This window comes from Thrips palmi, unplaced genomic scaffold (assembly GCF_012932325.1).
Source record: "Thrips palmi isolate BJ-2018 unplaced genomic scaffold, TpBJ-2018v1 HiC_scaffold_8, whole genome shotgun sequence".
Classification (NCBI taxonomy): domain Eukaryota; kingdom Metazoa; phylum Arthropoda; class Insecta; order Thysanoptera; family Thripidae; genus Thrips; species Thrips palmi.
Window position 1 is genome coordinate 11,201,452 of NW_023144635.1, and position 24,306 is coordinate 11,225,757.

General features: G+C 58.5%; 2 protein-coding genes across 5 annotated transcripts; one reads left to right on the forward strand and one right to left on the reverse strand.

Moving 5' to 3' along the window:
• Nucleotides 1–55: 55 nt before the first annotated feature.
• LOC117653561 (solute carrier family 2, facilitated glucose transporter member 1-like) lies at nucleotides 56–23,325 on the reverse strand. 4 transcript variants are annotated; one of them, XM_034399333.1, is made up of 12 exons: nucleotides 18,258–18,343; nucleotides 17,148–17,170; nucleotides 16,967–17,014; nucleotides 16,832–16,852; nucleotides 3,509–3,607; nucleotides 3,197–3,416; nucleotides 2,973–3,106; nucleotides 2,646–2,859; nucleotides 2,354–2,541; nucleotides 2,027–2,239; nucleotides 1,741–1,944; nucleotides 1,507–1,650 (listed from the first exon to the last, which is right to left on the reverse strand). In XM_034399333.1, the coding sequence occupies exons 1-12, from the start codon at nucleotides 18,271–18,273 to the stop codon at nucleotides 1,507–1,509; spliced, it is 1,524 nt and encodes a 507-aa protein (XP_034255224.1). In that variant the 5' UTR covers nucleotides 18,274–18,343. The 4 variants fall into 4 exon arrangements, with proteins under 4 accessions (XP_034255223.1, XP_034255224.1, XP_034255227.1 ...); XM_034399332.1 differs by lacking the exons at nucleotides 16,832–16,852; nucleotides 16,967–17,014; nucleotides 17,148–17,170; nucleotides 18,258–18,343 and adding an exon at nucleotides 23,092–23,325 and having other exon boundaries at nucleotides 56–1,650; XM_034399336.1 differs by lacking the exons at nucleotides 16,832–16,852; nucleotides 16,967–17,014; nucleotides 17,148–17,170; nucleotides 18,258–18,343 and adding an exon at nucleotides 12,988–13,233.
• Nucleotides 3,730–4,733, forward strand: LOC117653570 (retinal rod rhodopsin-sensitive cGMP 3',5'-cyclic phosphodiesterase subunit delta-like). The gene is made up of 5 exons (XM_034399353.1): nucleotides 3,730–3,927; nucleotides 4,014–4,076; nucleotides 4,155–4,290; nucleotides 4,365–4,486; nucleotides 4,580–4,733. Exons 1-5 carry the CDS (start codon nucleotides 3,875–3,877, stop codon nucleotides 4,659–4,661), a joined length of 456 nt encoding a protein of 151 aa, XP_034255244.1. The 5' UTR covers nucleotides 3,730–3,874; the 3' UTR covers nucleotides 4,662–4,733.
• Nucleotides 23,326–24,306: the final 981 nt, after the last annotated feature.

Here is a 24,306-nt window from a genome sequence, read left to right on the forward strand (position 1 = left end):
TGGCACTAAAATGTTTAGAATGATAAGTTGGGACATAAAGGATGATAGCAAAGACTTTCAGATTTTTCATCATTGTATATGTTTAAAGCATGACAATCTAGAAATCATGCAGGGAAACATGAGGAGTATTAAGTGGACAGTATTGCTGCATTTTATCACATAGCCACTACAACACAGACAAATAATTTTAAAGACAAGTTGACGATTTTAATGCAGGTTACATGAACACATATGGTACAAGAAGCAAACTTTCATGAGCTTAAGAGAAGTACGAATACTTTAAACTAGGGCCTGAAACATAACATGCAACTGATTCGACTATTCAACTCACAACATTATTCTTCTTGGGTGAAGATTCATGAAAATGATTTGAATAAAAATTACCTTTGAACTGAGAAAAACAAAACCAGAGCAACTTAAAACAATTTTCATTGTTGATGACTTCTTTACTATCTTGAAGATGTTTTTTAAAACATTTGTACCAGAATGCATGGTGATAATTGAACTTCACCAGACATGGTAGGGCAAGAACTATTTCTCCTTTCCTAAAAAATTAAAGTACAGAGGTAATAGGAATCTCTCTTTGAAGCTAATTAAAATTCATAGCTAATGAGTCTACTTATGAAATGAGATTTGTATGCCTAGATGATTATGTACATAATAATTAACAGGATGTTTAGATGAATCTTAAAACAATACACACATTTCAACTATTTAAGGTAATAATGATAATCGGTTCGAACATCTCTGCTACATTGCTTACTAAATTATTCATTCCAGAGGGGTCATTTGGCATGAAGTATTTCTAAGGTAGCCTATCTCTACATCAGCTCCTTTCTTAAAGTTACTAAATTGATTGGTTCTACATAAAAGCTAACACTCACACATACATGCATGCATACAGATGAGAGAAAAACTAAAATTGTCAATCAAATATTCAGTCTCACTTCATTCACCACCTCCATCCAATCAAGGCTAAAAAATTAATTACTTAATTGCATCATCATTGTGAATTTTCATACTGTGGTGTCCACAATGACAATAGATTAATATCATTTAAGTCAAGACAGGAAATGAGGTCTTAAAAAGATGATGAAGCTAGCGCAAGCTGGTTCAAGACAGAAGACAGAATCAGATCAATACCTTGTATGGTACATAAAAACTGGACACCACAGCCTCTACATTTGTCATGAAATTAATGTAAATCTATATAATGCAAATTTACAATGATACATCATGTACTATCACTCTATGCTTGTACCCATCAGTCTTCTGAGAAAATCAACATCATATTTTAGTTTGATGGGGACTGCACGACTTTCTGCAGTAGATTGCTTCCTCCGTCATAAACATGTCACAACTTAAAGTGTACACACGCAACTAAATTATTTGCATAAAGCCTTATAATACTTTCTGGGCAGAAGACTATGAATCTGTCTGCTCTTGTAAGGAATAGGCTTAATTTTGCACTTAGATATGATGCGGCTCTGTCGCTGACAAAAATGTTCATTGATAGGATTGCTGACGGAACATGGCAGAAATTTCCTCCATTGTCTTGTTCTTGGTTTCGGGAACCTTGTAGAAAATAAAGACAACAAATAGCGCCAGAAGGACTGAGAAAATGATGAAAACGTATCCACCCATTGCCTCCTGTAAGAAAAAACAAAATTTATTAGTATTCACTAGTAGTTTGAACAAGAAAAAGCATTGAAAGTAATCAGGACACATTTCAAATCGTACCTGAAGAGGTAGGAAACCAAGACCAACAATGAAATTAGCTGTCCAGTTGACACCGACAGCAAGAGATGTCGCAGCAGGTCTTGCAGACTGGTTGAAGAGCTCAGACACCATGAACCAGGGAATGGATCCGGGTCCAACAGCAAACATTACCACGAAGACAATGACCAAGAGAATACTGAGGTAAGAAACCCATTGAGCCGAATGCTTGAAAAAAAATTTAAAAAATGTATCAATGAAAGCATATTAAAAGATTCGATACTCAAGAGATAACCAGTTCTAGACATACCACATAGGCCAGGGCAATCGTTAGGAGGACTGTGTCAATACACATGCCTGCAAATCCAATGAGGAGGAGAGTTTTACGGCCTGTTTTCTCCACCAGAACAAGAGACACCAGTGTCATAAAGACATTCATGGAGCCCATGCCAAGAGTTGCATACTGAGCACTATCATCATCAAGATTGGCCAGTTTGAAGATTTTTGTTGAGAAGAACATTACCTGATGTGGAGAAAAAGAGATACCTTGTTAGTTCTAATCTCATTTTAAAAAATCTTTATTGACAAGAGAAACAGGACCATTAAGACTGTTCACCAAAGCAGAAGTTTTACTTACGGCATTGATACCAGACAGCTGCTGGCAAACCATGAGCATCATGGAAATCAGGAGAGGAGCACGAAGCATAGAGTTGGTGAACATTTCCCTCATAGTAACCTTGGGTAGGCTTTTCATTGCTTCATACTCGTTTGTCATTTCGTCCATCTCATCATGTACTTCAATGGTGCCACGAAGCCATCGCAGAGCTTAGAAATGAAAAAAGTTTCATCAAATTAATAAAATTTTTTTAAAAATTGGGACTTTTAAGAAAAGGATATTTCAATTAAAATGTATTGAATGGTTTGTATACCTGCATGAGCCTCGGTCTCTTGACCACGTCCAAGGAGAAGGAATTTAGGAGATTCTGGACACAGCGGTAGTGTCACAAGCTGGAAGATGCCAGGGACCACAGTAAGGGCCAGGAGAACAGGCCACTTGGTTTCTGTTCCCAGGAGAGATCCCAATCCCAAAATTTGAGAAACCAGGATGGAAATGGTGACAACAAGTTGGTAAACAGTTCCCACCTGGAAAGTTTGAAAGCATATTTTAACCAACCAAGTTAATTATAGTATACAAAAAACACAATTGATGAGGATATAGGCAGTTTATGATAGTAGTAGATGAGATAAATACATACCGCACCACGGAAATGGATGGGAGATATTTCAGCAAGGTACATGGGTGCCAACCCAGCGTTCAGACCAGAGTTTATACCAATAAAAAATCTTCCAAGAATAATCATTTCATATGAACCAGCAGCCCTTGAGCATCCTGAAATAGAAATTTTAAAAATGAGAGACTGTGTTGGAGCATTATTAAAAAGCACTGAACGATGCCAATAAAACAAATATAAAACCGTACCTTGCAAAATACCAGCAGCAATCACAAAAACATTGTTGATAAGTAGACCACCCTTGCGGCCAAAGCGATCTGCCACCAAACCTGTTATGGCACCACCGATCATTCCACCAACGCAGAAAATAGAGACAGCAATGGACCAGATCATGGTCACCTTGCCCGGGTCGACCTCGGGAATTCCTGTTCTGTTCTGCTCCACAGACTTAATCCAGTCTTCAATGAGCTTTAAAAATAATAAAAATGAAACATTAATTCAAAATTATGAAAATCATACATCGTAAGATTGAGAAGCGCAATAAACTATAGTGCACATACCTTTTGTGGGGCATTGACAACTCCGGTGTTGTATCCATGTTGGAACGACGAGCCAAGGGCCGCCGCGGCGATCGCAAAGGCCAAGCGACCATTAAAGCCCTGCAACACCAAATGGAAATTGGATTAGAAAAAGCTTACATCGAATCACAGGACACAGGTCAGCAGCAATGTTTTTGAAATTTGCCGCCGAAGGCACTGCGTTCCGCGTTTCGCAAGTCACAAGGCGCCGCGCCGCGCAGACGCCAAAAAACAAGCGAGCAGGGCTGTGCACCATAACCTCAAAATTTTTGAAGCGTTTACTTAGTGGTAAACAAAACTTGTAACCACGGAAAGTTACGTAGTTACGCCGACTTGAAATGATTTGAGATGTCTGAAGGGAAAATGGGGAAAGCTGAAGAGATTCTAAGTGGATTTCAAGTGTATCCTTACATTGTGCTAAATTATTTTTTATAAATACATCAATTTGACAGTTCTAATCTGATTCATTCCTTAGCTTATTCTTCAGACATTGGGCCAAACTCATAGACGTTGACAGTGAAAAGGTTCTTTGGCACGGAAGTGGTGACTTGTAAGTAGTTTCTGCTAATTTCATCAATTTATCTTGCCAAGTAAGATGAAGCTGACAATATATTCTGTGTGACTATAGTTCGAATCCAGATATTGAACATGAGGCAAAAGTACCTAAGGAAATATTGCAAAGCCGTGTTGTCAGGAGAGAAATTTGCTTCTCATCAGCCGAACCCATCAATAAATTCCGTTTAGAGCACAGATTGCTATTCAAGGTATTTGATACCGATCTTTTAATATTCATATTTGCACCCTCGACGCATTAACAAGATTAATTTATATTTTGCAGGGCCGAGCTTTAGAAGAGTGGTATTTTGAATATGGCTTTGTCACACCCAATTCAACTAACACATGGCATTCAAATATTGACGCAGCTCCTGAATCACAACTTATGCCAGCATCAGTATTGAAGTAAGTCTTGCTATATAGCTCTTAGCACTGTAGTAAATGTGGTAACAAAATAACTAAAATTATATCAAATTTTTGTTTGTTTCCTCCTATTAGTGGCAACGTTGTCATTGAGACCAAGTATTTTTCTGAAGATTTACATCTTTCTACGTCATCAATTCGCCTATTTTATGTTTAAGCGGCAAAACTCTGACCATACAAATTTTATTTAGACATTGATCACATTCAATAAACATTGATTTAGCTCAAACAGGATTTGTTCTTATGGAAACCTTCCTTGACCCCATTCAAAATCCACACATTGGAAAGCCAAGAAATAAGAAAGAGCCAGACTTCAACAGATATGAGCAAGGCCGCCGAGTGGACTCCGGATCAAGGGCGTACGATGCCTTGGTCCTTGACATGCCACGGGTGGCTCGCGGCCCAAGGAGGGAAGACCAAATGGAAAATGAGAAAAAGAGGGGGGGGGGAATTCCCATACCACACCTCACACCTCATTCCAATTCTCTCCCTCTTCCCACACTCACCGCTCTCTGTAAGTACGGCATCTCACACCGCAGCTACTGCACGTAGGAAACAAGCCAAGAAGCCACACACACGCACCACAATCTCACGGTGGTACCCCCCCGTACACAAAATGGATCAACACTAATTTGTAATCGGAATGGCACAAGCGGCGCGCACTCGGAGACGAGCTACTCGATCGGGCTCTGGAACGGTGGTTCAAGGGGGCGGACGGAAAATACAGAAATGATTGTCGGCGATGCAGCCGCGGTGCCTATATAGGATCGGGCGCACTGATAAGGTGGCGTCCCGCCGGCCCCGCCTTTCCCCCCATCCTCCTCACACCCTCGCCTCCCACTGTTTACATATCGAGTAGTTTTTATTTTTTTCCCTTTTCCATTCATGGAGTTCATAGTTTCCTCCCACATATCATCTTAACGAAGCCACAAATAGATCCCGTCTTTCTGCTTTAGCCGGACGATAATAACAAAATTAATTGAAATTAATTTTAACGTGGGAGCTTGTGATGGGTGCCGCAGCGCCGCAGCCACGGATAACGAAAACCTTGAGCATCAATCCTCGAGGTGCTCTAGTCCACTTTCTCGGCGCGGGGCTTGCCGTGCTTGCCCTTGCCTGGGCTAGCCCTTTCCCGTTTCCAGTGTATAGTATCTGGACCCGGAGGCTCCGGAGAGCAGCACTGGAACGAATGGGTTTGTTGCTCTGGGCTGGGGCAGGCTGGGGCTAGCGGAGGATAGAGTCCTAGGTACAGCGGCGCGGGGCCGCGGCCAGCGCTTGTTTGCTTGTTACGCCATGCAGGCTGCAAAGTGCAGTCTCTCATGCTGCAGGCCTTGCTGCAGGCCCACAGTGGGCCAGAAGACCGGTGGAGCCGGCCAAAACTCTAGACTCGTTTTGAGCTCCAGAGTCGCTAAATGGAACTCGAACCGAACGTGTGACCCCACCAATGGATTGCTCTCCGAACGAGGAATCCATTGGTGGGGTCACACGTTCGGTTCGAGTTCCATTTAGCGACTCTGGAGCTCAATACGGGTCTAGAATTTTGACCGCCTGCGCCAGTCTTCTGGCCCACTGTGAGGCCCCGCGTCACTCGCCGTCTCACTTGCACTCATGGGGCGTTCCGCATGGTCCCGCAGGGGTGCGAGAGAGACAGAGCGACGAAGCACCGTTCCAGAATCAACCTGCAACCGTCGTGTACTGCGACTCCAGGCGACGCGACCCCAGGCTGCCCCAAAGGGAGTCCCCGCGCAGCCGCTTGGTGCGTACAGCAGGGTTTGCGTAACCCCGTCCGTCCGCGTGTCTGTCCGTTCAATTCCAAAGCAAAAGGACGGCCGGCCGGTCCGTCGGGGCGATATGCGCTTATCGACTCTAACGACGTTAACGTCGACTGCTTAGCGCGACGATAAGGTTCGATACACACAGCGAGGATTCTAGTGAAGTGGTCATGAAATGAAATGGGCGGAGGAAAGAGGCGGGGGCGGCTCTGCGCGCTTCTCCGAAGGCATGGGCATCGTGAATGGACTACCCCCTCTCCCCTTGCCCCTGGCCGTCCTGGCCGCCCCTGGCGGTGCGCGAGACCGCAGCAGAGCAGCGACGCCACCTGCGGGATGATTCGTCGCTCTGTCTCTCTCGCACCCGAGCGGAACACCGCACGAGTGCGAGAGAGACAGAGCGAGCCTGCTGCTGTGGCCGCGGAGCGCGGACACGCCACTGCCAATGGCCGCCACTGGCAGAGGCACTCATTAGCCGCGTCGCTGGATGAGTTCATCTCACGCACCGCCGCGCGCACCGCCCCCGCGGCTGGGCTGGAGAGTCTCTCTCTCTCTCTCTCTCTCTCTCTCTCTCTCTCTCTCTCTCTCTCTCTCTCTCTCTCTCTCTCTCTCTCTCATTCTCAGCGCCCCGCTGGAGCGGCCGTCTCTTTCTCTCTTGCAGGACCGCCGCCCATTCATCGGGCCGACCCGCGCGGCCTGCTTATCGCCAGGGCACGCCAGGGCCGCAACCTCCCCGAGGCGACACACGGCGCGCGGCGCGGGGGCGGCGGGGCCAGACGGAGGGGGTCAGCCCCCACCCCCCTCCGAGATGGGACAGACTGAGCGCGATTCGGCGGCGCGGAACTGATTAGGACCACGGTCCATTTAGCGGCGTGACGTCGGCGACGGCGGCGATCTGACTCTGGGGGCGCGGCCCGGCGGCCCGGCGCGGCCGGCCACCACCCGCACGCCGATGTACACACTGCGGGGGCGCGAGGCGAGCCGCGGGCATGCCGCGAGGCGTGGCGTTCTGGTCTGCCTCCCTTATTATCGCACCACGTACACACAAACACACACACACAGCGTACGCAGCCGCGAGTTCAAGCCGGTTCACTGGCATGCGATCGTGGTGCTGGTGAGCCCGTACAGCAATCGCGGACGACAACTTCCTTGTACCCCTCGCCCCAGAGACGCGCCCCGCGGGACGGGGGGCTTCCACTGCCGTCTCATTTGCGAAATCGAAATTTGACCCGGCGGCGGAATCTGCCGCGCCGCGCCACGCGGTCCGCAGAGGCCAGGAAGGCCAGGAGGACAGCCAAAGGGAAAACGACAGCGAAAACGAGGCGAAAAGTCGCACCGCCGTCTGCCTTCTCGTCGCGTCGTCCCGGGGGTCGCGATAATTTCCTTGGCGGAGCGCTCCGCAAATAAGCGAAGGAGATTGTGGCGTTAATCGAGCGTGACTCGCGTTGGGTCACACCCACCGCCCGCCGCGTCACGGTGGACCACCAGCAGGCTGCCAGCAGGCTGTCTCTCTCGCACTCACGGGGCGTCCCGTACAGGTGTGAGAGAGACAGCGACGAGAACGTCTCTTGGAACATCAGTCCGCAGGCAGGGCCCAGCGGAGGGCAAAGTCGAAGTCAGACGGCGTGTCACTTTGGCGCCGGTCGACGACACCGTGGACCACCGTGGGCCTCGGGAAGGGCAGGAAGGGCGAGAGCGGCGGCAGCGCGGCAGGGCTCACGGGGCGGCACTCGGCCATGGCACGGAAATCACAATCAATTGAGGAGCAAGCGAAACAGTGCAGGCCCACTCCGAACGGGACTTTCGTGCGCTCTTTCTCTCTCGCACTCGCGGACAAGCTCGCGGGGCGGAGCGGAGCCGTTTGGGAGATACTAGGGCGCACACTGTGACACCGCGACACCGTGACGCACGCCGGGTGGACGTTGGCCAGGCTGCAGGCTGATTCCGAGCCCTGCATTCGTCCTGTCTCTCTCGCGCCGCCCGCGCTCGCTGTGGGTGCGAGAGAGACAGAGCGAGCGGAAAGCTGTCCGGAATGAGGAGCCTTCTTGGCACTTCTCGGCCGCGGCAAACACGATGACGATCGGCGGACGTGGCGGCAAGAAGTGGGATTCGGGGAGCTTCTAGTTCGCGGAGCCGCGGGGACAAGGTCCGCGATGGCGACGGCGACGACGCGGCCTAGTCGCCAGGATGCGGATCTATCCGACCGTGACCTTCGTAACCTCGACACTGTGGCGGCGGAGCGGAGCAGGGCGGAGCAGGGGTGGGCGAAGCTTTTATGAGAAAATGACTGGTGCGGACGCGAGTCTGAGGCTCCATCGGGCTCCATGGAGACCACGGGGTGCGGGCGGGCCGCTTGGCGGGCCGCTTGGCGGGCCGCGGGGAGAGATGGGTCTCGTTTTCCTCGGTCCAGTCCTATAAATAGCGGGCGTGATGAAGTCGGATTCCGCCCGGCGACGCGGCGCGACGCGGCGGCCCTAAAGTCTGCCGGACGCTGTTTATGGAGACCCAATGGAGACCGCGCCCCGCGACCGAAAGGACAAAAAGAACAAGTGCCGGTCGGTTAGATTGGACGGGACGGCCTGGACCGGACCGGGCCTATTTGGCATTAGTATCGGCAGGACTCGCTGAATTGAAATCGACAACGCGACATCAAGATTGAAACACGACCTTGCCTCCCCGACCGCCATTTTGCGCAGAACGTGAGTGTGGCGTCGAGGGAAGCGAGCGCGGTATTTTGATCGCGGGGCGTCCCGCAGGTGACAAACAGCGGGAGCTGCAGCCACGGCGGCACTGCAAGGCTGTCTGTCTCTCTCGCACTCGCGGGGCGTCCCGCAAGGGTGCGACAGAGACAGCGCGACGAAGCACTGCTCGGAATGGGACAGGAGCCCGGCGGCGCTTCGAGCTCGTTATCGGCCGCGGCCTAAACAATGCGCGCCGCGGACGAGGCTCGAACCCGGGACCGCGCGGCACGGCGCGGCACCCTGGCCGGCCGGACGCGCCAATTGAACCTGATTAGAATTGACACGTGTCCGGAGGTGCAAGTGCTGCTGCGGCGCTGCAGGCGTGGCCTTGCGGTGGAGTGGACGCTGGACATCGGAGCCAAGCCCAGCCCGATTGGCGCCGATGGGCCGATGGACCGGGCAGACCGGGCACCGAGGCGGACGGGACGGGCTCCAGGACGGAGGGGTGCTTCGGGCGGGGCAGCGCGAGGCGGGGCACTCCGGAAACGACGCAGCGCCGCGCAGCACTTACTCCAGCCCGGCCGGCAAGGGCTGGCACGAGCGAGCGTCGCTCTCGCTGCAGCTCCATTCCGAGCAGTGCTCTGTCTCTCTCGCACTCATGGGGCGTCCCGGGCGGGTGTGAGAGAGACAGAGCGACGGACTGTTCGGAACCACGCGGCTGCACGCCACCGCCCGGCACGGCGCCGGGGCCTTCCGTGCGGCCGGTTCGTCGTGGGCGTCGACCACGACGCCGACGTGCTCGTGCCCCGCAGGCCCCCGGGCCCGGCCCTGCCCCGGGGCGTAGCAGCGTAGCAGGGCGCGGCTGCGGAGGGGCAGGGGTGGACCGCGGGCTAACGCATCTCTAATCTCTTGAGCAAGTTGACGGAAGCCCCGCCTGACTGATTCCGAGCGTACCGCTGTCTCTCTCGCACCTTCCGGGGGACGCGCCATGAGAGCGAGAGAGAGTGCCCCACCCCTGCTGGCTACGCCACTGGCCACGGGGTCCACCGGCCCATCCAGCGCGACCCTTCGCCAAGGCAGCCAAGGGCCCTAGCAACGAGGCCGAGCCAGGCCGAGACACCGGGCCACCGCCACTGCTAAGCCCCAAGGCCCAAGGCCGAGCGCGGAGCGCGGAGCGTCGTGACGAAGTTACGGGCCGTTACGACCCCCTCCCCCCTCCCTCCGCCAGTCGAACACTCACAACCGGCTAAACCAACCTGACCCTGACAGTGCGCCGCGCCTTGGCCGCGCCGTGCAGGGCTTGTACACAGTGGCGCGGACCAAGTCTTGGCGTCGTTAAAACAGGTTCAAACGGCAGCGGCGCCGCGCGCGCCCGCCGACCAGGGAGCAGGGGGCGTTGTTGGGGCCCAGGAGCATCACCACACGCCTCACTGCGCCTGCATGTCCCCTCACCGAGCCTGGCCTGATTCCGAGTTTCGTCGCTCTGCCTCTCTCGCACTCTTGGGGCGTTCCCTGTGGGTGCGAGCGAGAGACAGAGCGACGAAAGCGACTCTCGGAATCAGTCCTGCTGCCTCGGACGTATTTAAAATGCAAATACGGCGAGTTGTCGCCGGGCTTAGAGTCGATACACTTTGCCTTGGCGGGGCGGGGCGGGGAGCGTCGTCGTGGCGCCAGCACGGCGTCTGTGTGCACAGCGCGCCAATCAGTGGGCCCGGAGCGGAGGTGACCCGGGTTCAAATCCCGGCGAGGGCGACGACGCGGTGTGCGGCCGGCACCCTCGCGTCACACACCGTCGCGTCACATCGTCACACCATTCGTCACGGCTCGGCGAGAGTGAGTGAGGGAGAGATGGAGAGAGGGAGAGGTCTCTCCCAGTGGCCACAGCGCGGCGGCTCGGCGTGGGCGGACTGGGGGCGTGGCGGCCAGTGGCGGCGGGCGGCAGGCCGGGGCGTCGCCGGTCCAAGCGCAAGCGTCCGAGGCGGCTAGGCCGGGCCGAGGCAGTGAAGCACTAGAGCGCGGCACGCGGCACGCCCATCCGGATTTACGGTCAGACTCCGAGAATCGGTCCGCCGCGAGACGCCCGGGAGAATCAATTGCACCCAGAGCAAACTGTTGGGTGCCGCAGCCGGCCGCAGCCACGCCGACCGGCGAGACTGCGTCGTGGAAGCCGATTTTGCCGCGCCGAGGGATGAGTGATGCTGGTCGGCTGGCCAGCCTGCCGGCCTGCCTATCTGCCTGCCTGTCGCCCTTGGCCACCGCGTCCCCGCGGTGTCCCATTGCCACGCCCTGCTGCGTTCGCGTTTCTGCAGACGCGGCTGCAGTTCTACGAACGACGGACTGGCGGTTGTTCCGCGACGACGGCCGCCCAAGGCCCCCGCGTGGGTGCGAGAGAGACACGGCGACGAAAAGGACTCTCGGAATCGGTCTGCAGGACTGTCCCGGTGGTGCACCCTGCGGGCCTGCACTCTGCCTGCTCACGGTTCGCTGCCTGGGGGCACTACAAAGCTCCGCACAATGCCCCCCCCCCTCCCCCTCTGCCCCCCGGGCAGCGCCAGGCGCAGGCAGGTGCATCCAGAGAGGTCCAGAGCTCGCAGCAAGTGCATCCCCCTTCCCCTCCCTCGCCTTGTCAGGTGACCGCGGCCCAGGATCTCTCACCGGCGTCTTGGGAAGCTTCTCCCGCGGCTCCACGAGAAGCGGGCACGCTGCAGCCGAGCAGCAGACTACGCTCCATGAGTGCGAGAGAGACAGAACGACGAGAACGACTCTAGGAATCAGCCTGCAGGGATGCGTTGGGCACAACAAGCAGGGACAGTAACCCTCATTCACTCGGCCCTCTAATGCCCGGTCCACGTTCACGGTCACGGCCAGCGGGTCGTTCGGGGGGGCACACCCACACACGCCACGGCACTGCAGAGTGCAGGGCTCTGCGAGGAAGGCAGAACGCCGCGCTTTGCCCCGCGGTGCATTTTGGAATGACCCCGACTGTCCCACGGACAAACGAACGTGCCCCACTGGCCGTCCGCTCGGTTCACACTCGGTGTTCACACTCGGGTGTGGAGAGCGAAGACGGCGAAGACCACGACCGCGGACCAAGGGAGTGGAGGGTGTGGCCGCGCAGCTCCCCTGGAACACGGAGCCGCTGCAGACTGATTCCGAGAGTCCATCTCGTCGCTCTGTCCTTCTCGCACTCATGCGGCGTCCCGCAAAGGAGCGAGAGGGACAGAGCGACGACTCTCGGACAGCGTCTCCGGAGAGCGTCCATCCTGCCGATAAGGACGTACGTTGGGCGAGGCCTGGGTAGCCCAGCAGCCCGGCCCGGCTTAATGGGACGTCATTAGGCGATTCGGGGTTCGGGTTTGGTCACAGGAAGCTCCCCACTGGCCACTGGGCACACGCCCATCGTCAATCCGTGGCGCCCGCCTCCGGCCGACCGTGGCATGCACTTACACACCGGCACTGCGCTGCGCTGCGCCGCGGCCGGACGGACGGACGGACCAAGCCGCGGCCGGCACCGCCGCCGGAACAGGCGGAGGATGTGACACGCCGCGCCGCGCCAAGCGACGTGACGGGCATATTATCGATAGGAATAAATACTCTGCCGCCTGTCGACGCACAATGCCGCCGCTCCACCGCCACTTCAGCGCCACCGCCACACTGTAACGCCGTGCCGTGCCGCGTCACACCTGTTTATTCAATCGGTCTATTGGTTGAGCGCGACGTGCGACGTGTGTACCCACCGGCCGGCCAGCGAGCCCCCCTATACGTAGGCCAGCCAGGCCAATGGGGCTGCTAAGCCTGTCCGTCAACGACCACGGCCTTCGCCAACCGGGGGGCGTACGCAGCAGAGGAGGATCCCTCACCGGTTCAAACTTCGATCACACACCGAAACCCAAAGCAGTATCATTCACACCGCGGTGCAGGTGCAAGGGCAGATCGCTGGTGCACTATTCTGAGACAACCATCCCTCCGGAGGGCTGAGACACTGTGAGGCACTGCACACGGTGGCGTCCAGCACCGCGGCTACTTTTCATACCTGTCCTTTGGCCATGGCGAAGGTTATCCAAGGTGCAGCGGGGCACTGTGCGGCGCGCCGTGCGCTACTCGCTCGTCGCGGTGTCGGGTTCTCGCCGTTCTCGCGCAACGCAAGGCGCTAGGCTCGGCTCGGCTCGGCGCGCGGCGAACACCGTGCAGGACCTCTCGGCAGGAACTCTGAGCAACAACTGTTGCGTTTCTCTCTCGGTCTCGGAGTCTCGCCTGCTCTCCAGTGCGGAGCGATCCAAGCGCGCGGCGCTCGCTGGCCAGGCACTGCCGTAGTGAGGGCACAATTCAGGTGCCCCGTCTCTCTCCCTCCCGCTTCGTGCCTCTCTCTCTGTCTCTCTCCCTCTCTCCACCGTTGTTTATTGTCTCTCTCCCCCACCACCGCGTCGCGTTCGAAACTGACCAGCGTCGAGCCGTCGTGGCGGTTCGCTCCTCTCTCTCTCATTCTTCCATTCATTCCCCCACCACCTTCTCCCCTCCCGCTTGGCGCAGCGTTCCCTCTGCCGCTCCGTCGCTTACCTTGCTGTTCTTTACCTGTATAGTGTGAGCCCCCCTCCCCCTCCCCGCGACGTAGTGCCTTATTTCGGAGGGGCTCGCCCTTTCGCCAACCCTTCCTCAATTAGCATTGCAAAGAGCGCCTCGATCGCCAGTAGACTCATTCCGATAGTCGTCGCTGTCTCCCTCGCACCTGCACTCGAGGCCGCGTGAGTGCGAGAGAGACAGAGCGACGAAGACGACGACTCTCGTGATCGGTCTGCACCGGGGCCGGGCCGCGTTGGCGCGTTTTCGGCGGTAATTGGGGTTTTAGGGATGCACATCGACCGAGACGCGGGACGGCCGCGCTGCCGAGGTAGGCGTCGTGTAAACACAGAACGGCGCGCCGACGGCGGGGCTGGCGTCGTCGAGGCCGTGGCGGCGCGGCTTGCTGGCGGTTTCCGGAGCTCCGGACGCCTGCCGCGCGTCGACGGCAACCCGGTGGGCGGCAGTGCGCGCCGGGTCCCTTTTGCCCACTCACGGGGGTTAAACGTCTGGCTTTTTGCCTACCGTTCAGGCGGTTATCTAGGCACAAAGGGTCTCCGCGCCTGAGTGAGACTTGCGGAATCTTCCGCGCGGGCTGTTGCTTCCAGAGCGGACGCTGAGCGACGCCGAGCCGAGCGCCACCAGGCCAGGCACCACCAAGACCAAGGGCAGTGCTCCCTGCCTCTCTGCCGCAGAGCCAAACCGCGTCGCCGATAACCCGATAACGCGCGGCCGTCTGTTTGGAGGGCAAGCCAGGCAGGCCAGGCAAGCCGCACTGAGCATGTGACTGCAGATAGCTGTACCACTGGCCTCCCACGCTCCAGAGTGTTTGCCCGCAAGTGCACACAGATGGAATCCGTTTCGGTTCGCGAGAAGCGCACTTTGCGCGTCTTGCTGGTATGCCGGGCCGGCCGTGCCCGCGGGGCTCCCCGTCACACGCCTCACTGTACAGCGCGCCGGTTGCAATTGGCTCCATTGGCCGGCCAGTGGCCACCAATATAACGGCCTTCTCGTTGGCCGCGACAGCGCGTCATCGCCGTGCCCCCCAGCCGGTGCACGTCGACCCTGGAGCGGGCACAGCGAGCTGACGCCCCGCTGCCCCGCTGGAGCCGGTCCAGTTACGCTGGACACTCCAGTGCCGTGCCGCGACGGCACGTCAGCCGGCGGAGGACGCCTGGAGCCGGAGTCTGGAGCCGCATGCACTTCCTGGCTGCATCCACACAGTGTGCCACACACGGCCTCGTCTCGCGGCACTCAATTTCCTCCTGGAGCCCTCACGAAAACCCCTCCGTATTTCACTCTCGACTTTTATTCTTTCGTTATCTCTTTCTCTCTTCAACCGCACGCGCATCTTGACCTTGGTCGCGGCACTGCCACGGAGGTTGCCGATGCCTTGGTTCCGCGGATTCCGAGACGCGAGTTTTAACACAAGCACCGCGGTGCGTCCGCGCCACGCGCCCCGCCCGCCGATGCCCAAAATGTGCTGACCGGCGGCCCGTTCCACAGTTCCACGCCCGGCGGCTCGGCTCGGCGTTCCACAGTGGGCCAGAAGACCAGTGGAGGCGGCCAAAACCCCGGACGCGTTTTGAGCTCCAGAGTCACTAAACAGGACTCGAACCGAACGTGTGACCCCACCAATGGATTGCTCTCCGAACGAGGAATCCATTGGTGGGGTCACACGTTCTGTTCGAGTCCCGTTCAGCGACTCTGGAGCTCAGAACGCGTCTAGAGTTTTGGCGCCGCCTCCACCGGTCTTCTGGCCCACTGTGCGTTCCCTGGGCGAGAAAGACGACGCCGGCCGAGGCTCCGACTCGCGACAGCAGACTGATTCCGGGGGTCGTTTTCGTCGTTCTGTCTCTCTCGCACTCATAGGGCGTCTCGCATAGGTGCGAGAGAGACAGAGCGACGAAAACGACTCTCGGAATCAGTCTGCAGTTGAAAAAGACGACCGGACCAATGACCCGAGGCACAGCCAGGCCGAGGCCCTCGCCGGCAGTGTTTATCGAGCCTCGCTTTCCTTCGGCATGGCCAATTAGGCTCTGCTTTGTGGACGCCCCCCACACCGGAAATTTTGTTCAATTAGTAACGGACTTCCCTTTGACTTTCCTGCAGCATGCTCAATGGAAGGGCGGCGGGGAACTTCCACACGAGGGGTCGTCAACTCCCGTTTGGCATCAACTAAAGGAAAAGACTTTGTTTGTACGTTGGCAATTTGTTGCCAATTTTTAACGCAGAGCTACGATTTTAGTAGTTTTTTTTGGCAATATTTGTGCACAATGTGAGAGTTTAAGCAGGAGTAAACAGCAGCCTGTGCACGAGGTGTTACAATGCGAGTAGACGACCCTTCGCCCCTTCCACACCTCCGCACAGAACGAAGAAATCTCTTGTCACGTTTTTCAATGCTACCTATTTTTTACTGAGTGCGCTAGCGGGCCGCCCAGTAGAGAGCTCAAATGAGCGCACACGGCTGTTCGGATATGTTACGAGCCGAAGCACTTTTCGGCTTCCGAAGATACCCGAAATCGTCGACGCTCGCTCGTTGAAACCTCTGCTTCCGGTTCGACACCCGCCCTTTTCGGAAGCTGGCCAACAGAATCCCCCACCTCACCCCCTCGCCTAGTGTCTGTCGCCAACCTTCCCGACAGGTGCTGCCCTCTAGTAGCTATCGTTCGGCTCCGAGCGACCCGTCGGTAGTTCTTCGGGTTGCTTCGGCGACCGAGCCACCGAGCCAGCCGCAGTCCGGCTCGCCCGGCTCGACGCACAACCGAGTCGGGCGAGCCGAGCTCGGCAGAAGCCTTCGTTTTCGGTCGTTCGGACAGGCAGTGTTCGCTCGTTTGAGCTCTCTACCGCCCAGCGAGGCAGGGCTCCGTCACGTAACAAAATTAAAATTACAGATTTTCGGGCGTTGCCAGTATATTCTTAGAGTTACAAGGGTCTTATGCACGAGGGCTTCATTTTAAATTTCTATTTCTAGAATCGGGGTGCCGAACACAATGGTCACGACGCACGTGGCTTTCAAAGCACCTTCCAAATTTCTTTTGCCCCCTTTCACGCATTCTCGTTTCTCGTCTTCTCCGCTTTTCCGCGTTCTCGTTCCTCGTTTTCTTCGATACGCGCGATAGAGGATTATCCCCGCGACCTCGGCCCTGTGGGTCAAATGGGTCACGGCGTGGGAGGAGAGGGGGGGGGGAATCTAGCCGTAGCATTTCGAACGTACTTTGCCCTTCCCATCAACGGCGCAATGAAAGGAAAAACAAACAGACAAAAAAACGGGAAGTGTCCACCTTGCCGTCCATCCTCCTTGAAGAGACCATGCTTACCGTGTCCGCGTTCCCGGGGGTCTGGGGCAGCGTGCGAAAACAGCATCAATCGGTTAGAAAACACAAGTCAAACGGCGGCATGGTGCACTGCAAGTCGTTGGTCTCGCCCGGCATGCCGTCCAGCTTGGTGCTCACCTTGGGGGCGACGGGCTGGTCGCTGCCACTGCTCCTCCGCTTGTCCCGCTGCACCATCAAACGCAAAAAGCCGAGAATTGGGTTAGTCAACTTGCCTTGGGACGACAGGGAGGCGATAGGTCAGGGCGACGCGCGGCGACGCGCGGCCGCCACGTGGCCTGCCGTAGTTCATCGTACTCACCACGGCCTCCTCCGGCGAGCCCGCTGCAGCGCCAAGCGTCATCCAAGGCAGCGGAGGGGACAGAGCAAACGGAGGACATTTAAAACAGGCACACACACAAACACGAAGCAGAAGGGATGCAAGACACAGCAAACGCAAACACGGCATTGTCTCTTTCGCTAGAAATGGAACGGTGCATAGTGTAAGTCCGCGTTGGCGCTGCGCTCGCGGCGTGCCGCCTGGCCCGGCCTGGCCGGCTTGCGACAGGAGACGGATGGGCTGGCATTGCTGGCGATCTCGAGCAAGGGACGGCATTCCGAAAGCGCTGGCCGCGCTGACGGGCTTTCGTCACCGAGAGAGCCGAGGTGTCGGCCGACGCACTGCTCCAGCAAGCTTTCGTTTTCCGGCCCGCCCCCCTCAAGGCCGAGCAGTGCGTCTTTTTGGCGGCGCGTCTTGGCAGCGACATGCTAGCGGACAGGGGAATGCTCTCAGCCCCGCCCCGCCACGCCCCGCCGGGCAGGGCGGCAGCCAGCGGGGGCCCGCGTCAGGCTGGCTGCCTAACCTCCGCTCCGCAGGGGCCAGAGCTCTCCGCCTCGAGGGGCGGGTAGTTTTCTGGGTCAGAGTGGCAGGGGGGCGGGGGCCCGGCGGGGGCCCGGCGGGGTGCGAGGCCCAGCTGGTCCAGGTGCAGGTGCTCAAGGCCCTCCACGCGGCGGCCTGGCGCACGACGTCCACGCCGCGCCGTCACGACACGCGCCACGCGGCCACGGCACCTCCCGCAGCACGCCAGGCGCTGCCCGGCCGGGGACGGCAGGCCCACAGCAACGACAACAGAAACAACAACAAACGACACGCGAGCGGCGCGGGTTCGAGTACCCGCATCTCTGCCACGGACTCGATTTTCGTGTCATGCTCTATCGGCGGCGCCAACGGCTGCCAGTGATGCGGGAGTGGCCGTCGTCGTGAGGCTCGCCCACTCGGCGTGATCCGCGACGACCCGAGCCGAGCTCCCCGACGGTGCCTCTCCAGGGCGCGCGGCGCGGGGCGCGGCGAGGGCCTCGCGAGGACGCGGCGCGTCGCCAACCCACGGGGGCGTGGCGGCGCAGGCTTCCCCCTCGCGGCGAGTGGACGTACCCGTCTTGGCCGCCATGCCGGATCGGTGTTCGCCGCTGCGCTGCTCAGGTGGCGAAGAGGGTTCTCCCGGTCTAGTCAGGGCGGAGGGTAGTCGAGCACTGCCTCGGCGGAGGCAGAGCGGAGGCGGCGAAGGGGAGGGCGGCCCGGTGCGGCCGGCAGCCAGGGGGTGGGCAGGGCGCAGCCCCAGCAGGGAGCGGGGCGGACGGGGTGGTCGATAACGACGGGGGTGGCCGGGGGGCCATATCGGATTGTGACGTCACGAGGGGTGGGGCGGTGGGGAGCGCGGCACTGGCGGCACGCACGCCTCCGAGGGCGTCCGCGAGGGCGTCCGCGAGGGACGCCTTGCGGTGCGGTGGCGTGCACCGAGTCGCGCTGCAGCGACACGCCCTGGCCGCCTTGACCAGGGTCAGTGTCAGGTCACCAGGTACCCGAGTGCACGCGGGGCAGCACGCCGTCAACCCTTCCAGTGCAGCCACAGCGAGGCCGTCGGCGAGGCAAATCCATCACCGCAGGCCGGCAGGCCGCATGGGGTGCGGACATGGCGGCTCTCCCGGAATCCCCGCGCCCCATATCTCAGCGCGGGCCTGCGCTGCGGGCGCGCGCCCCCCCGGGGGAATTCGGAACGACGCAGTTGGAGTTGAGCGCGGGGGGCTCTGGACCAGGGGGTTGGGGTTGGGGCCACAAGGCCGCGCCAAAACACCCCCGCAGCCCAGCCAGCGGGAGCACGTGGGTGCGCGCGCAGGCCGCGGCAGACAGCCTGTCGGGACGGCGGGGACCGAGGCGGGGACGCCATGGAAGGGGCGGGGGAGGCTGCCGGCCTGCCTGCCTGCCTGCCTGCCATGCCTGCCATGCCCGCCGGGCGGACTGCGCGTTCGTTCCCCGCGACATTCAAGCGCCCTCCAACCCACGTTGCGTCATTCCAAGTTCCAAATCGGCAGAGCGGCAGAGCGGCCCGGTGGTCGGCCAGGTCGGCGAGGTCTGCGTCGTCGTCGTTCGCGCGTCCGCGGCGAGCCTGTCCGTGCGGTGGCGCCACCAACACGCACGCACGTCCCTCGCGAGGGGGTAGTACATCGACGTCCTGGGGACTTCAAACCGCCGCCAAAAAAATAAATAAAAAGGAAAGAAAAAGTAGTGTTCTAAAGGGTAGGAATATTCCCGGGAATTAAGGGAATTCCCGGGAACGTTCCCGGGCACTATCAGACCCAAAAAATGGGAAATTCCCGGGAATTTTTAAAACATGGCCAAAAATAGCTAGTTTTTGCACGAAAAGTGAAGTGAAAGTGCAAGGTATCAAGTAATAATCATGAATCACTTGAGTGTATTTGCAGTTTTCTTTCAGAAGAGAACAAAACAAAAAGTTTTGTAATAAAAATTAAAAAAATTCGTATTAAAAATTTTAACTTTCATCAAATGTGATGGATTTCATATGAAGCAACGTTCCCGGCCAAGTGGGAATATTCCCGGGAATTCCCGGGAAGTCTCGGGAATGTTCCCCTGAATGATTGTTCCCGGGAATTTTCGAACACTAAGAAAAAGAATTGCAGAAAAAAAGTAAAACTGTCTCAAGGTCACTGTTTAGCAGCGACCCTAACCTTCCCCACGCAGATGACACAGTCAACGTCAACCCGCGGGAGTTTACAGCCTGGGCCGCTCCGCCTAAAACCCCTACCCCGAGACGCAATAGCCCGCCCTGCCCTGGCCGGTGTGAGGTACGACAGCCTTGGCTTGTTCTGACGATTTAACAGGGGCGGGGAGAGGGGGCCAAGAGGGGGGGGGGCAGTGGCGGGCGCGGCTCGGAAATAGCCAGGCCGTGCGACGTCCCCCTTCCCCCTGATCCTGTCTGGTGTGACGTGGCGGCCGCGGCCGCGCCTGCCGGACGGACCAATGGGCCGCGCCGACGGCGGCGACGTCACGTGGCTCCCGGCACGCCGCGGCACGCCCCACATGGGGCCCTAGGCCTTCCCTTTCCCGGCGGCCGGCCAGCAGACTGACAGTCGTTTTCGTCGTTCTGTCTCTCTCGCACCCGCACGGGACGCCCCATGAGTGCGAGCGAGACGGAGCGACGAAAACGACTCTCGGAATCAGTCCACAGCCGGGCCTACGGCGAGCCTAGGAGACGCTAAGCCTTGCTGCGCGGCAAACGAGTCGGCCGAGTTCGTCGGCCTGCCGCCCCGCCGCCCCCGCGCCCTCTGCCGAGGTGCTAACGGCGCGGCGTGTCCGCTGCACACACTAACTCAAGCTCATCAGCCATTTCGTATACACAATATTGATACTATTGCGCACCGCGGAACTTTTGCGCGACCCGCGGTTCGGACAGTTGGCGCCTCCGTGTTGCTTTTCCATCCCGACCGACTCCATCCGTGCATGATGCAACCGGGACGGGGCGCCGCCTTCCCTTGCACCGGGATGACGTCATGGAGGGGTCAGGTCCGGTCGCGCCTCATTTAGCCGGGTGCCGTATTTCGGGCGCACTTTCCTAGCGTCTGCAGCGAGGGGGAAATCACTCTTAAAAACTGTGACCCGACTACTCCCTATTACGTTCTATTACGCTATTACAGAAGGCTTATTACGCTCGAAAATATCCAGATTTAGTCTAAATTCGGACCCTAAATAGGGAAAATCTTTAAAAATTTGGCTATTACGCTATTACTATTACGCGTAATACTAGGAATCGGTGACCCGACTATTACGCGAGTGATTTCCCCCTCGGTCTGCAGGTCCCCGTCGTATCGGCGCGGAGGCTTCCCGAAGGCTTCCCGAAGGCTTCCCGAAGGGCCGTCGGCCGTCGCCGTCAGATTGGGGAGGAAGATCGCCACGGCGCGGAGCTGCTGCGCCAATCACGTCCGCAGTTTGCATCAGATGGCACAGTTTGGAGGAACCCACCCACTTCAGCACAGCCTACCATAACAGGTGTTCAAAATATAAATTTGTGCTTCTATTTCTTAAAGCCGAATGCGGAGTGTGGCCGCGAGGTGGCCGTCCAGCAGGGTTGGGGTTGCGTCACCCTCCGCCACCCCCTGCAGGCCCTGCACGCAAAGCCCGCGGCGGGCGCTGCGCTGCGGTGACGCGGTGACGCAACCCCGAGGAGTATTAGTGGTCACTTTTGCAAACCGAGCCGCGCCAAAGCCATGCGCCAAAACAAACGCTGGCATGTATGCGTGCTGCGGGGGGAATTTTGACAAACTGCTTATTTCCCCGACGCAAATCATGCAGCGAATTCTTGAGGACGCCTTGGCGCGAGAGAGCGACATTCCGACCTATCCCGGGTAAAATTAAGAGTTCCTTCGGACCCTCGAAAAAGTTCTTCGTCGGGAACAATAAAAAGCAGACTTGAACTAGAGAGAACTATTAGTCACTTAGGCGTCCCACGATTGTGTGGCTGTGTCCATTTTTACCCGGGCAGGGCGTCTGTCCGATACACTGCCATCGGCCGCCGCTTGGCTGCGCGTCCCCGAGGACGTCCAGGACGCGGCGCTGAGTCGCGCAGAGCGGCAAAGAGGAAAAATGGGTAAGCGGCCGGGCGCTCATTGAGGCCTGCCGAGCGGACTGGGTTCTCAGAAAGGTCTCTCCCTCGCACTCATGGCGCGCCCCGTGGGGGTGCGAGGTGCGAGAGAGACAGCCCGACGGCTCGGCCCGGCTCGGCCCGCAGACTGTACGCGCGTCTTCAATGCCCGGCCAATTGGCCTTAACCCTTCGGGTTCGGGTCGGGCCTTCGAGCCGACCTTCGGGTCGCAGCATCACTTTAGAGGACGTCTGCTACCACCACCTCGCTGTACCCGCTACCAAGTTGAACTCGAAAAATGGGAGTCAGTTTTAATGAGCATTAATTGGGTAACTGGTGCCATCATACTTTTTTTTCCCGTGACCGACGTCTGACGCCTTGACCACAACGAGCCCACAAGGAGCCAAGTGCGACGTAGGGCGTGGCGGGGCGTGGCCGTCGCGGTCGAATTGATGGCGTGCCAATAGGCGGGCGCCACACCCACCCCGCCCTGCCTGGCCCTGCCACCTAAGTGAGCAGGGCCTCAGGCTCGGTAAGTTAACGCCGTTTAGCGCTTCTCACAGACTGACACTGGCGACCGGATTACTGTACGCAGTACGCACACAGCAGATCGGAGCGCAGCGTGTACTTGGCGGGGCAGTGCCAAAACGTGCGACGGCGCCGCGGGGGGTGGGGGTGGTGGGTGGCAGCGCGGCTGGTGCAACGGCCGCCTGCAGGGAGACTCGGCACGTTGCGCAACCCACCCCGGAGAGAGCCTGGCCACTCGTTGCTGGAAACCCTGGACTACGTCTCCGGCACACCGCCTTTCGGGAGCGCAAAAACGACCTCTTCCACTCAGAAACTCCTCGGCGGGAAGACGAAGGGATGACGTCACCCTCAGCCTCGGGGGGTGGAACGGAAACGACCCCCACTCCAGCATGACGTCACCGCTGGCCAACCGGAGCGCCGCCAGCACCGGAATGACGTCATCCAAGGCGCCCCTTGCAATGGGCGAGGGGTTCGGCCCGCTCGGCCGCCCGGGGCACTGGATGTGGATCCCCTACGACGCGATTCTAGCCTTCCCGCAGTCCGCCGACGTGAACTCAATGGGCCCCACGCGGCGCCCCGCCCCGCCCCGCCACTTGGGCCAGGTGGGGCGCGCTGACCGGGCGCCAGGACGGTCTGCCAACAACAAGACCATCCCGCCGACGAGCATCACGGGACCCGGCAAAAACGGTCGCAACCCCGCGGCCACGGCGTCTAGGGCCTCGGTGAGGCCATCGGTCACAGCGTCTAGGTACAAAGCCCGGCCGAGGTTCCCGCACTACTCAGTGAAACAAGGAGGCGACTTACGTGCTGGCGGCCCGCAGTCTCGCGCTGGTAGATGGGGGCGTCCAGGTCGGTGACGGACGAGGAGATGGACGCCGTCCTGGAGCGGCGCGCGCCCCCCTTGGACGGCACCTGCAGCAGGCGGATGGACTGCTGCGCCGTCGACGACATGGGCCGCAGCGGGTGGTCCTCCGCGATGTAGCCCACCTCGTAGTCGGGCGAGCCGTCCCGCGAGACCGCCATGGCGGCTGGAGTGCCCCGGAGTCCCTGGAGGCGGCGAGCGAAGTTCAAGAAGCGAGTCAGTCCAGTCAGTCGGGCGGCGCGATGCCGGCCCGTCGAGCAGGCGTGCGGCCGCGTGGCCTACCCGCCAGGCGCTTTCTCGCGCGCGTCAAAACGTGCTGCAATATGCACCATTTCCGCTGCATTGGCCAACGTTTCACTAACACACAGGCGGTTTGCCTGAACGTGGTTATATTTTGTTCCATGAATGACGAGCAGTGGCGTGCGCAAGGGGGGGGGGGGGGGGGGTCAGGGGGGTCATGACCCCCCCTTTGGCCACTAGACAGCCGCCTGAAAGGTAGGCAAATTGCGTCACTTTCCCCCTGTAAGTAGGCAAAAAGCGTGGCCTGACCCCCCCCTTTCTAAATTTCTGCGCACGCCACTGATGACGAGTCCTCGTCGCGTACGAAGCCATTCGCCAGATATGGCCTTGTAAATCGGCGCATTTGGACCGACGGGAAGCTGGGCGTCACTGGCGGGCAGTACGTCAGCCGGGCCGACGACGGGGCGCCCTGTGTCACGTCGCGACGCCACCCCGACGCGTAGGATGGCAATGAAAAAGATTTCAAAAATAGCGGCGCCGGGCGGTCGCGGGGCGAGGCGGGCCGCTGGGAGGGCGGCGGCGGGGGCGTTTCGTTTCGGGGACACAAAGTGAGGGGTGAGGGGTCAGCGCGCGGCGGGCGGGGCGGGGCGGGGCGCGGCGCCACCTGCCAGGCCTGCCAGCGACCACGACGCCGCGCAGCTGATCGGGACACGCTGCGTCCGACGCTGCGGCCGCCAACAAGTCCCTGTCCGAATTCGATTTCACAATGACGGCGAGGGCGGGGAGTGCGAGGGAGTCCGAGGCCGCGGCAGACTAGAGCTACGGCTAGGGCTAGGTGGAGCCGCGGCGCGGCGAGTGGCGGGTTCACGGCCGTTCTGCTCGTCTGGGGTGCGACTTTGGTGACAGCCTTGGTGACA